Raw genomic sequence first — 15,505 nt, 5'->3', positions numbered from 1 at the left:
GGCCAGATTGTTACAAGGCCATGTTGAGCTAGATTCAAGAGGGAAAGAAGTCAGGAGCACAGAGTAGGGGGAGAAATCTTGATGTGTCTGGACACAAAAGGAGTAGATGTAGCTGTACAGATGGGTAAGACAGATTAGTTCAGGAGAAACTAGTTGGCTGGGCAAGGTAAATGCTGTAGCATTAGGAACTGAGTAAGATGAAAACCACAATTGTTCTATGCCCTTTACTGTTTGTGAGTACTTATGAAATCCCTTTGAATAGCATGTACCTCATCACCTATAGGATAGCCTCAAGATGATGAGAAGCCTTAGCTGCTGGTGTATACTCTCATAGAAGAGAAGCTAGGAATAATCAGACTCAAGACTTTCTGTCTGTGGTGTTCTTTGTCAATAAGAAGCTTTTCAATACAATCTCTGAATTTTCTTCCTAAATTTAAAAAAAAAAAAAAAAGCAACTGCATTTTGATAGTAGGTTTGGTAAAAGACAGTGAAGATAAGCATATAGTAGGTTACAAATTAAAAGCTAACATCTTTCTACAGTTATGTGCTTGCAGTTGAGCCTGTCATCCCAATCAGTGCAACTTAAGTTGAACCAACAAAGAATTTCAACAGATTCTGTGAATTCTTTCCATCACATCCAAATAAGTAAGAAAATGTTACCAAATACTGTGACAAAGCCAAGACCTGAAAGACTTTATAACGTCAAAATCCAAGGTCTCAGTGTTAGTGTTGGTTGTGCAGTGAGAAGTCCAGCTCAAGAAAAGGCATCAGCAAAAACGGATGGTATTAAAAGGAAAGCAGTCATCCTGTCTGAGCACAGGGTGTGATTCTCTGCCTTGTTGCATCTCTGAATGGCGATCTCTCAAGTCTTTTTGCACATTTTGGTATTTTGCATATTAGATAATGTGCAAGTGTAGTATATAAGTTCCCACCAAGGAATGATAATGGCCTAGAAAAAAGAGGAGTGATAGGTGCATGACATGTATGCATGGAGTTGCCAGGTTGGTGGTAGTGGCTCAGAGGCTATGGCAGTGCTGTCACTGCAGTGACATGAATCTGGCTGTTTGAGTGACTGCTGGTAGAGCAGTAGTGGCAGCATAGAGTTCAGCACAGATTATCGCAAGCTCTGAATTGCAAGGGAGCCACAGCTATGGACATCTGTAAGTGAGCTGAGGTTCACAGATCTATGTTGATGGAAACTTCAGCCTGCTTGCAGCTTGAGGCAGAATTAGATCCTTTCAGATAGTGGCAGAATAATATTTCACTTATTTAACTTCTCTCTGGTTTTAGCTCCTTTTAAAATGTCCAGAAGCCCAGTCAAGTCTTCCTACTGCAGGTGAAATTGCAACCTTTGTTTCAGCTTCTGAATTAAACTGTTGGGTAAATATCACAGCTCTGAGATTCTCTCTTAAGCTGCACTTGCTTTTTTAAAATTGTGTGTATTTCAAGGCATTGGCAGCAATTGCTCTCTCAGATTACTAAGAGACAGCAAGGATACTGAAAGAGATTAGATGAGTACTTGTGCTGTGCCTTTCTTCTTTGGATTTTTTTTTTTCCCTGAAAGCTTAATTTACTCAGTGTTTCAAGAGAGGAACTGGTCAAGATTAGAATACTTCATCTCAGAGCTCTCAGTCTCTCTGTCTCTCTCTCTCTCTCTCTCTCTCTCTCTCTCTCTCTCTCTGTCTCAGTTGGGATATGATTCCAGAAGAACAGAGGATAAAATGAGGAACTGTAATATAAATCCTTATGCTCACTTGAGCATTTCCAGTCCTCGGTGTATAATTCAAATTCTTTCCTTTAACCTCCCATTCTCTGAAGAGATGAGAATTGGAGCAGCACAGACATATCCCACCCACAGCTTGGCCCAGCCCAGCTCCTCCTGTGGCTGGCCCCCACTCTGTGCCATCTTAGCAGCAGCTCTGCCCTGGGCATGCACCCGTTGCTTAGTACCAGCTTAACCTCAGTGTGTCATCAGTAGTGTCTGGGCTGAAACCAAGGGGCAGTCTGTCAAACTGGCTTCTGACATGGAAGTGCAGATGAAGCAAAGGGGTGAAATTGAATTCCTCCATGCAGAAAAATTGCACCCATTGACATTCATTGATACTTGCTGAACGTTTCCAGGGACCGAACAGTGGATGTGAGCGCAGTGATGCAGCGGGTGGTGCATTTCACAGTGGCAACAGTGACAGTTGGTCACGTCTGCTGGTACAGATTGTTATGAGCATGGCATGCAGGTTCTTGTTCATCGCTGGTGAAAATGCTCAGCTGATGGTGGTGACGGTGTTGAAAAATAGTGTTTTGTAGCTGAGAATTTACTCTATTTAATGGAGTGTTATTGTGCTCTCTTGATCAGTTGCTTGGAGCAACCTTTGCAGATTCGGACCTAAACAGTTCACTCAGCATGGCCCAGACAAGCCAAAAAGTTGGACAGCCATGTGTGTAGCACAAATACTATTCCTACCCAGAAATTCAGGAAGGGGCTGTCAAGGCTGTTCCCTGCAGCTGGTGCCCCCTTCTGAAGTGAATATCAGCAACAGTGACAGTGGCCACGTCACTTAGTGTAACCTAGATGGAAGTTGATTTGGAAGTTAGACTTTTAAGAATCCCAGAAGAAGCTTGTAAGGAGAATCGAGTCAGTTCTTATTGTTTGAGCGATATATGAATCTAGTTTCTCTCTCTTCTGTAGAAGAGGCAAGTAATGGGGCCATACTGCCGAGTAGAATATGAGTAACTAAACCTGTGCCAGCTTTGTTTGTTTGCCCATGCAGCATCTTTGCATCTGACTCCCCTGCTCAATTCTGCACTCAAAGTGCAGCATAGCATTGTTTGTTTTCCTTCCTCATCTTTACAGAACGCAGCATAGCAGAGAGGAGCACAAAAGAGCAGACTCAGGACAGCCTGATTATTCTGATTCTTTTGATCCTAGACGTGTGTGGGTACATGTAAATATATAAATATATATAAAAATACATATATATAAATGAAGTGAAACTCTTCCTTGGGAAAGAGCTATCTGCCCTAATATGAATTTGGAAGAATTATTGCTAGGATGTTTACAAGTGCCGTGTGCATACTGTAGCACTGTGTTCTTATTTATGCCACTGAGAAGGTGGGTACTTTGCGAAAGACAAAGAAGTTTTGTACTGTGCTTCACCATGTCCCAGTGGCTTTCAGAGCCAATTGAGGTGTACTTTTGTCTAGGTTGCTGTTGGAAGTTTCTGCTGCAGGTTGCCATGCCTGAGTTCCCTGGTCTTTCTTTAGCAGCAGCCAGCAGTAACCTGTCAGGGAACAAATGTGGAAGAACACACAAAGACTAATGAAGACACCCTCAGCCCTACTAGGCTTTTTTTTTTTTTTTTTTCTTTCTTGGCTTCCAGACTTTAGTTTGTAAAGAAAGCAGGTCCTCAGTGCAAACCCAGCCAAATTCTAGCAGGTGTTACCATGTGTAAAGTGTTTCTCCGAAACATTTGAATAAGCTGTTAGAAGAGGCTTATCTCCAGTTCCCACAGATGATTCCTCTGTTTATGCATATGGATAATAGCTTTCCTCTCTTTCTGTCTTTCTCCCAAACTTTGATCATCATTTGATCTGATGTGATCTTGGAGCTTTTTGTAGGATTATGGTAGCATTAATATTGGCTCTGAGGAAGCGGAAATTCACTTTTCTTTTTTCCTATACAATTTCTTTATTGCAGTTCTGCAGAGAAAACAAACTTAGATGAATTCACAACATAATGTAGTTTCTGTGCTGGCTTGGATTTACGTTAAACGTGGCCATATGGTTCTGTGGAAGTCAGTCATAAAGCGGTGCTAAGGGCAAACACCACCAACTACACGGTTTCATCTCAGACGGATGTTAACAGAAGATGAAGACAGGCATAAAGTGCACACAGAGAAACAAAAATCCAATTCCTTTTGGAGCCTACTGGGAATGCTGATCTCATGCATCAGTGAACCAGAGTTCATATGAGACCTAGCCAGTAATTTCTGTTATCTCTTTTACATCTTCCCTGTAACGTCAGTTGGCAGAGATTAATCTTCTCATTCCATCTGCTTCTTCAACTCAGTGCAAGGAATCAGATTTATTGATGTGATCTATCCATTAGTGAACCAGGCTGAGCTCTTTCATGTCGAATGGCAGGTGAGGGTCATGGTCTCACTCAGAGAATCCAGATCCATCCAGCATGAGTAGGGTCTGCCAAGACAGAGAACACACCAGCCAGTAGATGCAGTGCAAATGATTGATTGCAATCTCAGACTGCTGGGTTTTTTTTTCCTCCACTTAATGGTTTTCTGTATGTTCTGACAGCTAATGTATCTGGTAGGGTTTTTGTAAGCAAAGAAAGAAAGAGCATGGTAATCCATTCCTGGGAGGGAGAAAATCAACTGGTTTGGATTAAGGAAAGTCAGGGAGAGATAAACACAAAAACTTACATGAGAGAAGTTGGATCAAGTTAAGATATCTGCAGCCAGATGCAGCCAATACTCTCTTGGAGTTAATTCCTTAAGATTCATCGATTTCTTTGAATGAAAGTGGCAAATAGAACACTACATCTTCACAGAGATGGATGCATGCTATCTCTGCTTGTGTCAGGAAGGAAGCATTCAAGATAGAGAATGAGAGCTTCCACACCTCAGGAGTCTCTGCTGTCTCTTGTCTATGCCCTTTGGAACCATTAGAAAAATAACAAGATGTGCTGTAGGTTCCCGTATGTCTTGCTAGCTTACATTGGCTTCATGGTGCTGCCAAAGTTTTACGCAAGGGGCTCCTAAAAGTAGAATTACTGATTGCTGCTATTTCCCAAAAGGTTAATTATGAATTGGGACCATTTTTAGACAAAACTATTCTATTTTCTGTTCAGGTTAGCAATCATCACAGCTGTATCCAATTCAAAATAGATTAATTACAGTTTTTATTCTAATACATCCAGTAATACCATATATGAAATTCAGTAATACCACTATACGAAATGTCAAAATCAAGCCATTAGGATTACTATCCCTTTCTGAGCATTAAAGTCATATCTCCCAAAGTATTGGTCCTAAAACGTATATCACCAAAAATAAATTCTCTAAAATGTACATTTCTCTCAGCTTGCATTCAGTTGAAGTATGTTCAACAGAAGTTTTTTCCACCACTTGAGGATATCAGAATATGATTGATGTGTTCCCACTTTTAGGTATCTGAGGTGCAGATATACTGTATCATGCCTCAGAGCGAATCCAGTGTAACAGATTGAGGACCGCAACAGAACAGATAAGGACATTTACCTCAGCTTGCTTACAAATTTATTTCTTCGTATAGTAATGTCCACAAATTCAACACTCCTCAGAGGTGAATAGATATTTTTTAATAGAAGGAGATAGTGGCAGATTCACGTTAGTGTTTGAGGGAAGATCAGCCTGTACTGTACAGTGTAAAAATTGGTGTGCTCATTTCACTAAGCTGTTAACTTGTGATTACAGAGGGCAGAATGACTTCTTCCTTGACGGGAAGAGTCGAATAAAATGCAGCAACTGTGCAGTCTAACAGTAACCTCCTACACTGGCAATAGCTTGTTATGTCCAGGTTTTTTCTCAAAGTGTGAAGAGAACAAAGGAGCCAAAGTTATGAGATTGGTGGCCTTGCAGCTTACACAGAATAAAATTTCAGAGATATTGCAGATATGGAAGGGTTTTCTTTCTTCTTTAACCTCACTACAAGTCACTTTCTGTTCTGTTGTCTTCCAGATGTTGATTTTGTTGTATTCTGCACCAAAACAGCAGCTATCTGAAAATGGTTTTCCTCAACTCCGTAGTTGCTTTTGCCTGACCCCTAGAAAGCCTAAATCTTCCTTATTTTACTTTAAGCAATTACTTTTTAATATCTTTATATGTTCTACTCTAGAAATAAAATGAATTAAAAAGTAATTTTATAAAAATGTTGTTTTTATGTACCACAGGGCAAACACTACATACTCATTATAAAAGAACAAGGGAATGATCGGTTGAATTTAAATTGAAATTGATGGAAGAAAACACATTTTGACATGATGCGTGTTTAGCCTACACAGCAGAATACCACAAGACTTCAGTAGGAGCCTGAGTTTTGAACAATTGAGAGACAAGATAAGTTGTTCGGAAGACTTTAGTTCTGCAGTTTGTATTGTCCTCTTCTAGACAGGATGTTGTCTCTAGTAATCTACCCTGCTGTAGTAAGGATTCTTTCTGCTTATTTGGTTACTACTAGATACATAACTGTTCTCCATCAAGTAGGATATCTTTCTTCTATACAGTTTTTTGAAGCAAACTAACAAGCCTGTGTTACCACCTTTGCTCATATGAATCTTCCCCATATACTGTTTTTGAGTCAGAGACCACTTCAAATTCCCAGGAAAAGAATTTCTGAGAAAGGAGAACGACTTTTGCAATGCAGTCTTCTGAGTGTTAGCATTTTCCTTCCTCAGCAGTCTTCCTTCAGTGGTCTATAATGATCAGAAACCCACACGGAATTAAGGACATTATGAAAATAATAGGACAATAATTAGGGCAATATAGAAGACAGCGCTGCAAGAAAACCTCAGTCTGTGTTGGTATTTTGTGTGCAGTGATACCATGTATTTTTCTGATCACAGTAAGGTCTTTCTATTCAGAAACATGACCAAACTAATTGATTTTTTTGCATTCCACATTCTTTAAGTGCTAATAGTATATGACAGTACACAAGGTTCAAATACACAGGAGGGAGGGATTTGGTTTTTTTTAAGGACACATATTCTAAATATGGTTTTATTCTGAATTGAAGATATTTTATCCTTTAAGGTGAGGAGTGTTTTGGTTTTGTATATTTATAAAGCCCAGCGGTATTGACCTTTAACCTGTGACAGCAGTTTCTGGTCACTGCCATAATCTAAATAACAGCACTACAAGAAAATATCTGTCACAGTAATAAAACGTGATGCATGTTCTGACATGCCTAGAGGAGTTCAGAAGAATTTCACTGGACCTTCTTCACATTTCTTTGTTTAGTACAATTTTAGTATGTTGTGACAGACTTGCTGTGAGATTCTGCACTCTCTTGGTGTAGTTGTGCTATACAGCATATGCTAATACAAAGCTAAAACAGTGCTTAGAAAGATGTTGGAAAGGGTAATATAGGCTCTTTCATATCTTCCAGATGTCTACAAAGTATTCTATATATGATATCTAATACCAGAGAAATCATAGCTGCAGATCACCATGAACCTTTTGCAAGTTGAAGGAATCTCAGAAAAGCTAAAAAACTCATGTATGTAGTGTAGAGATTATGTTATAAATGCTAAAAGTATTCAATGGTTCTATAATGTTTGTGAGCAACATATTTGAAGGTAATACAGTTCTTTTTGTCACAGATACTTTTTTTGGTGTAATGTCTGAGCTTCTGGTGTTCTGGAATTTAGAGTCTTCCAGATGTGTGTATGTTACCATAAAGAATCTGTTTTGTTCTGAATGGGGGTGAAAAGTCTTTGTCATAAACTTATTCTAAATTGTATTTCCATTGCTGGGCACTGTGCTACCTTATGTCAGAAGTATTTGGGTTTAGGGTTTGAGCCTCACTGTCCTTGAATGGTTTTGTAATCCATCTCCATTTCTCAGAGGCCACAGTCTTAATGTAATCTTTCTGCCCAACTCCTGGGTTTTTTATCACTTTCTTCCCATCCCACTTTCCTATTTACTGAATTTAGTAGAGGTTACTTCAATTTTATTTTCCACAGAGGAAGTGGCAGCAGAGAGAAAATCTTATTTGGTGTGAATTCTACCCCCAGTTTGAGGGGGGAAAAAAATTGCATGTAGCAGTCTCTGGTACTGAGTTAAATTAAAAGCATGATAATTTTATTTTTATTCAGAAGCTCCTGTCTTCTCTTCTTTGAGTTTTGGTGCTGTATTTCTGTCTCTTAGGAGAGGAAAGTTAAGTACAATGTCTGCCTATTGAAACAAGGTGACTTCCCAGCTGTCTTTGCAAGCAAGGATTAGTTTATGACATAACTTTGTATTTTACCACAAAGCTGTAATTCATAGCTTTTAGTTACTACATATTTTCCCTTTAAAATGTTAAGATTAGCTGCACTTTTAAATAGAAATACATATTGAATTAGTAGTAGGAAGTTTATATTGAATAAACATTGAAGTAGAAGATTATTTGCTTCAAAAAGTGAATTGAGTTATTTAATAACAGCAGAAGTAGCTGGTCTTGTAAAATATTTGCAGGATTCAGTGGAATTTTGTACTCTAAAGCTTTAATAAAATATTTTAAGTGCTGCTTATGGAAGATCTAGCAAGTGCTTGTTAAATGATCAATTTTGAATGGAAGGATATGCTTTTATAGATGCTGTAAGCCTCCTACGAGATGAAATGTAATGTAATTGGTGGTAAGTCGGTGCCTGGTCAAGTAGTGCAAACAGTTTAGGCTTTAAAAAGTAGCTACTTGAGTACCATGGCTTGAAAGGACAAGATAAATGGATATATAGATAATTAAAATCGTTTGCAGATAGATTATATTTCAAGAGCATAAAGAATTTCAGCATTATCTGGAAGCAGGCTGGATTTGTTGTCAGATACTGCATCCTTCTGCATGTCTGTCTCACAGGATCGTGGCTCGGAGAGGCAGGCAAGGTGTGCAAGCTCGATAGCATTGCACTTGAAGTACTGTTCACTCTGAGTTAATGTAGCCAGAGAGTCTCTGACCACTTTGTTAGTAACCTCACTTATTAGAAAGAGAGAAATCCAAACAAATTTTCTTTACTGAGAGGAAGATGCCAGTTGTTTTTTGTATTTTTTTCTTATTTTTTGTCAGTCTTTTACTCTCTCTGGATTTTTCCCCAGCAGCCTCCAGCCAGCCAGTACAACCACTCTGCCATTGTATAAATGTGATTCAAAGGAAAGGAGGAATAGCTTGAAGTGAGGAGTCGTACTGCGTGCTGCCTAAGACTGCACACTGCTGAATTCACATATAAAAGTTACAATTTTCTTTCATTGCCTTGATGCCTGAGGTGGACTGTCAGAGCTGTGACAGCTCACACCACCACAGATATGCAGCCATCTCCCAGATTTATCTATGGGATTAACTCCTCAAAGGCTTGGAGAATGTGGATTACAGTCTCTAGTAGGTTATGCTATACCAACATCTCAGTTCTTGCTTTCTCAGAGAAAAAAAAAAAAAATCAGATGTTGGTGGTTTTGTTGCATTATTTTATTAAAGCTAGGACTGGTTAAGATTCCATGCAAGTGTTCATATAATGTGAGTTCCCACTTATGGTCTTTTGAGCCTAACAGTGAGACGGGTGGATGATGAAATCACAGGTTGAACAGGCAACTTCTTATTTTTAACATGGAAGCTGACGTTTTGAAGGACCATTACTATATCTGCTGAATCTGCTTCCTTTCTGTCCCCCCAAAGCAGTATTCGCTATATATTGAGGAGGAAACAGCTTTCTTTGTGTTAGTTGTTATCCTGGGATCTATACAGATGTACCTGGAGATACCTTTTACCATGTATAGCCTGAAGTGAAAGAGCAGTAAAGGTCAAGTGAATAAGACTCTTTATCAGGACTTAATGAATCTACATGCTTCTGTGAGTCTGTAAAATCAAACTAATGGTTCTGAGGTAAAACATCTTTTGTATCGGGCTAGGCATTGTTGGTTTTTGTGTTTGCTGCTTAGAAAATGTCACTACTTGTAATGAAGCACTGTCTTAGAGAAGATTTAAACCACAAGGGCATTGTCTTTTGAAATCATTAGTAATCCTCTTTGCTCAGAACCTCGGAAAAACTTGCGTGTACTGTTGTGCATCAGTAGATCTAATATATATCCATCTGTTGCTTCTGCCAGCAAGTTTCATGTTGTTCCAAATGAAGTAACCTGTGTAAAGAATATTTCATGGCATTATTTGTGATGGAAATATTTTCAAGGTGGGGGCTTATGCCATTATGTTCAAATTCATAAAATTCATAACAAACTGTTTATCTGCTGCTGTTATTTCTCTCATGCTGCACTGGGGCAAATTAATTTTCAGTGTCTCTACAGTGCATTTCTGATGAAGCCGTTGTACCAGTATAGGTTGGTATGTTGCTATCCAAGGATCCAGGCATGGGCCCTGGAGGTTGAAAGTGCTGTCAGCAGAGAAGCAGTCCTGATGAGCTTGATGTCTGGGGACGTAGCTAGAGGGCCTTTCCCTCCAAAGGCAGCTCAAATTGTTCTAGAGCCTCTGACCTATACTGTGTATGAGGCATGCAGTAGACAAAAACGACATAGACATGCCCTTACTTGGCTTGAGGAGAACCTGCATGTCTGCAATTCATGAGTGTCTATTCAAGAATGCAAAGTCCTTTGGAGTTTTGTTTAGCTGCTTTTGCACCTGGTAAGTTTGAAATTCTCTGCAGTGGACTTAGAAATTTTACCTATAACGTATTTACTTCATGAAGCCTAATTGCTGAAGGCCAAGCCTTATACAGCAAAGTTGCCAACATAGCAAATCAGTGGAAAAAGGCCTGGTGCCAAGATTTTTGGCTTAAGTTTTGTTGTTCATGGAGTTGTTCACGTGTGCCTCAAGAAGAGCTCCAGGTATTATATGCCTATATGCTGTGCTTCCTTTTAGACGTTTTTCTGAAGTAATTATGCTGGTATGAACTAAAACAGAACGTAGGTAAATGCAAGGAGTAGTATTTCCTTGAGAAAACTTCATTTAAATTAAGTTTATTGTTAACTCAAAGAGTGTCCTAAGTTTGGCTTTGCTTCTCATTTCTAATTTTGGCTGAGGTTCGCTCTGGGCACCCACTAAATACGTGTCTTTAGATTACTTGCCAGACTGTAACTGGCTGCTGTGTCCATAAATCAGGTCTTGATAGGGGAAGATTATGTATGAAGAGATAGAAATTAGTGAGCTGTGTAGTTAGAACACAAAGAACATCTTTTAACTTTCTAATTTTGAGCAAAATTGTCAGAAGTTTATGTGAGAGATTGCTGTTTTCTTTGTAATTGACCCAGGAGAATGTGATGAGCGGTGTGGGCTACAGTCAGACTGCATAATATTGACTTTTTAATGGAGTTCCCTGTAGTCTGTAGTTGAAGCCAACAAAAATAAACAGCAGCAGAAAGCCTGTCCTTACTTGTTGGGTGAACTCTGAGTTACTACTTTCTACCAGGGGATATTTTTTGGTAGTTCTGTTGCCTTTCTGTATAACAGTGTATCACTAATGCTTTGGGGGCTTTTCAGTCTGCTCTTCAAGGGAAAGTGCCTTTTTAAGGTGCAAGTTATGTGACCAGTATTGCTACTGTGATCCTTTGCAGACTGAATGCTCTAAGACAATTGAAAAATACACGACAGTAAGCAAAAACAGTATGACTCCCTGTGTTCCAATTCAATTTACTTATGTACTTTACCATACACTCTTTCCTTCCACAGGCATTTCCTATTCAAAACAGGAACAGGGACCACACCGCTGTTCAGTACTGCAACACCAGGGTACACAATGGCATCCGGCTCTGTTTATTCCCCTCCTACTCGGCCACTACCTAGGAACACTCTGTCCAGAAGTGCTTTTAAATTCAAGAAGTCTTCAAAGTACTGTAGCTGGAAATGTACTGCTCTCTGTGCTGTAGGGGTCTCAGTGCTGCTGGCAATACTGCTGTCCTACTTCATAGGTGAGTTCCTTTGTTTTGTAACTGTCATCATAAATAGAGATGTCAGATGGACTGTCCCATATTAACCTTCATGTATAGCAAAATGTTTGGTAACAGTAAAAGCCACGACAATGACTTAATGAGAACTCCTGATTCTTTTGAGATAATGAGAAAATCTGAATACTTCGAATGCATTCTGTGGCACAACAGCAGTTGAACTAACTTCAAAGAAGTATTTGAATTGCAATTAAGCTATGTGGTGTCTAGTCTTTACAAATGTGTCAATAAAATGAAGGCTGTATAGTTTTCTAACAGAACACAACTTTCAGCATGCCCGTGGAACTCTTTTCTTCTTGTTGTGAGTTATATATAAGCAATGAAGCATTTGGGAGTTATAATTCTCACTTATTAGTATATACATGTATGTTTCTGTATAGAGCTAGAGCAAAAGTCTGATACAGACTTTGGTTGCAAGGTGGGGAAAATAAATGTCCAGAAGGACAACATGCAGAGGAGGCTTCTTCCTCCTCTACTGGGTGTTTTTTTAATTATTTTCTGTTTTCTGTTTTTTGAATACCCTTTCCTAGTTCGTATTCTATATGATTTCTTCTATTTCTTCATTACTTTATTTAATTTCATAAATCCTTGCTATAAATATATTGTTTGAGTTAATTGCTTAACTGTGAGAAAAACATTATTGTCTTCTGTATGGGAACATAACAGGCTTTTAACGTGCATGTATCTTCTTCCGTCACTTTGTCCAGGTTACATATTTTGTTACCTCTGAGTCCTTAATTGGTTTTCAAAGACTTTTTTTAACTGATTTTTTTACTTAGAAGTTTAAGTCAGCACTATTATGTTGATAAAAGCATAAGGGTCTGATTTTTGTAAGGCATTGCTTGCACTCAAATTCAGAGTCTTAGGAAGTCAAGGAAAGAAAATAGAAAGGGGAAGAGTCAACCTCTCCTTCTCTCCTTCATTTTAAAATCTGGGTAAATTAATAACAAAGCCTAGAAGGCCCTCTGATCCTTAAATCTTCATTGCCTTTGTTGAAACAGGCTTTCTACATTTCAATCCAGGGCAGAGCATAAGCTGTATAAAGCCTTTGAAGTAGTTCTTTCTGGGCTGAAGCTTCTGTGAACAATGCAAGAAACTGGGTTGCTAAGTAGCTGGAGAAATTCCTCTCTGCCATGGCAAAGCAGAGCTCCCAGAGCACCCTTTCCACTTCAACTGTGAGCTCCAAAGTAAAAAAAAAATGCATGTATACAAGTGTAGGGCTTGCTACTACTGCCCAGTGCTTTCCATGCCTTGGATTATTTTTTATGTGAATGTATGCAGGAGTATAAAGATGTGGCTTGGAGTTAAGCTTTAATGCTGCATCTTTTTTAAAGTGGGATTGAAATATTCCCATTTATAAAGCATATTAATTGTGCTCAGCATTCATAGTGTTGGCTCTTAAGTCATTATAATCAAATATCTGCTGCCAAAAGAAGTGTAAGAAAAAACTTAGTATGAAGTATCATGATAAAGAAAAGGGAAAATGGCCATACAGATAGCGAAATATTGAAGATCTGATTGTGAGCTGAGCTACACTTTGCTAGCCCCATAGAGCAAGATTACTTATGAATCTGAGAGGTGCAAGAAGATAACTGAACTGGATTATTTCTCCCACAGGCATATTAAGAAATATAAGCATGTCTAATGCACCTCTATTCCTGTATTCAGGGAAAGAATTGGGCTTTCCAGTGAGCGAAGGCTTTCAGCTCCACACATCATTTATTCACAAAAGACAGAAAAAAAAGAAGGAAAAAAAAAACCAACCATATCTGTACAACATTTCATGGGTGCTTGCCAACTCACATACTTGCTGAAATAAACAATGCACAAGGGCCTTCCTCTGCCTGTAGTCAATAGGGATCTCTTTGCCTACTGGTGATATTACACGTATTTCAGCTAACTCAGCAATCTAAATGTAAAATCCAGCACTCAGGGATGATCTCTAGAGAGCACTGGGTCCATAAAACCATGAATGGATTATACTCATTCATAAATGTGGTTTTACCATCTCTGCAGGTGTATCAGAAATACTTTCCATTTAGTAGGCCATCTAAGTATGAATTGGTGGAAATCATTTATGTAGGATGGAAACAGTCCTTCATCTTGGTTAAATGTTGTGCAGGGTAGATATGAAAGAGAAACGGTTGAGTGGGTAATAGATAATAAAATGTGATCTTGGGAAGGGCTGTGGTACTGTGAGACCTCCAGCACTGCGATGTGCCCCAAACACAGTGATTCAGCTTGTTTGCAGAGGCCTACAGTGGCTGAGGTGGCAAGTCACACCTGTGAAGCTGGTTTGAGATGTGTTTTTAACTTCACAAAAAGGCATTGCCACAAGCACAAAAATGCTTCAGCCACTGCTGTAAATTATGCTGGTATGGATTGATAAGAAATATGGTATGGCTCATGTCCACTGTGTGACTGTGACCACTGTAGGTTGAAGGACTAACTGGATCATTCACCTGGTGACCAGCATAGCAAGCCCTTCTTGGGGCAAGGGACGAATATGTCTTGCCCAGGCTTATTTTAGCTGCAGTGGGTATGGGATAGAGAAAATGACTTTGGATCCCCTCTGCTTAGGCAACATACGGCAGAAGAGACAGTTTGCTAGACTTTGTGTCTGCCTTTGCAGAACTGTTCAGTCAGTTAGCCCTGCCAGAGGAGAGGAGCTACACTGAGTCTGGTCTGTCTTGCACTTCTTCCATCACTGTGACAGGAAAGACTCCTACGTTTACAAAGTTTACAAAGAGGAGGTGAGAGCAGCAGATATCAACATGGGGAGGGACCAGAGCAAGTGCTACACTGTAAGGCCACTTAATACAGTCTTGGGGGTCACAAGGACTTGAAAACATTATTTCAGTCTAAAGTAAGGAAAGTCTCACTCCCAGTCCTCCCACGTACTCTTGATTTTCAAGCCTTGGTGGTCTCTCTCAACCATCTTTGAAACACAGGGAAAGTTGAAGCTTACTATTCCTGTCAATGAGACCTGCTAAACTTTAGAGAAAATAAAAGTGAGTTGTGGAAAGTGCTGACCTTTTGGTTAACAGGTTTATCTGATATTTAATTATGGAGAAACAATTATTTAATCAACAGGAGCATGCAAGAGCTGCTGAATCAAAATACAGTGCAGCACATATAGAAGAGTAGACTTAAATAAAAAGCAGCTCTAGTTTAGAGTAAAGGATTAGAAGAACAACTCCCTGAAACAGTGTGTTGAAAAGAAGAAGAATAAAGAATATAAACTGCTTAGTTTGGGGATTGAGATTACACTGGAATTTCTTTAAGCAACTCATTTGGTTAACTGCTATACATAATAAGATTTGCAACCAAGAAAATGGCAATTTTATTTCCAACATGAACATTTTTAGAAAACTTTGAAAAATATTATTTTATTTTTCAGTGTTTGGAAGACTAGGAGGAAAAGTATTAAATTTAAGCCATGAAAGAATAAGAAATATGATGTTGCCTTTGTTTGATCTCTTTTTATATACACGTGAAGAATTTTACCCAACTTTGTACAAGCAGTCTGTGTGAGAGCCAGAAATAGAGTTCAGCTTTATAATGTGCAAGACAAAGCAGAACATTGTCTTTTTTCTCCCCAAGACTTACTACGTCATTTGGCATCCATCATTTGCAGTGAATGCATGAAGTGACAGTTTGGTAGAGCAACACCTAGGCAAGAAATGGGCATCAAATCGAAGTTTTGTATATAACCAACATCCTCCCAGTTATGTATTTGAAGATCTTCTCTATTTACTTTTGGTGTTATTAATGGGAGGAGCTGATTGTTCTTTGATTTTTCTTGTAATTGA

The 15,505-nt window shown here is 39.0% G+C and overlaps 1 protein-coding gene across 21 annotated transcripts in view; it reads left to right on the top strand.

The window, feature by feature from the left end:
- TENM3 (teneurin transmembrane protein 3) overlaps positions 1-15,505 on the top strand; it is a 1,287,844-nt gene that overhangs the window by 1,160,248 nt on the left and 112,091 nt on the right. For all 21 annotated transcript variants that reach the window (XM_046940097.1, XM_046940098.1, XM_046940100.1 and 18 more), the window contains one exon: positions 11,419-11,657. In XM_046940097.1, coding sequence (XP_046796053.1) covers positions 11,419-11,657 — 239 coding nt within the window. The remainder of the gene's footprint in view (positions 1-11,418; positions 11,658-15,505) is intronic.

The sequence above is a fragment of the Gallus gallus genome, chromosome 4 (genome assembly GCF_016699485.2).
Source record: "Gallus gallus isolate bGalGal1 chromosome 4, bGalGal1.mat.broiler.GRCg7b, whole genome shotgun sequence".
Classification (NCBI taxonomy): domain Eukaryota; kingdom Metazoa; phylum Chordata; class Aves; order Galliformes; family Phasianidae; genus Gallus; species Gallus gallus.
This window is presented reverse-complemented; position numbering and strand designations above follow the sequence as displayed.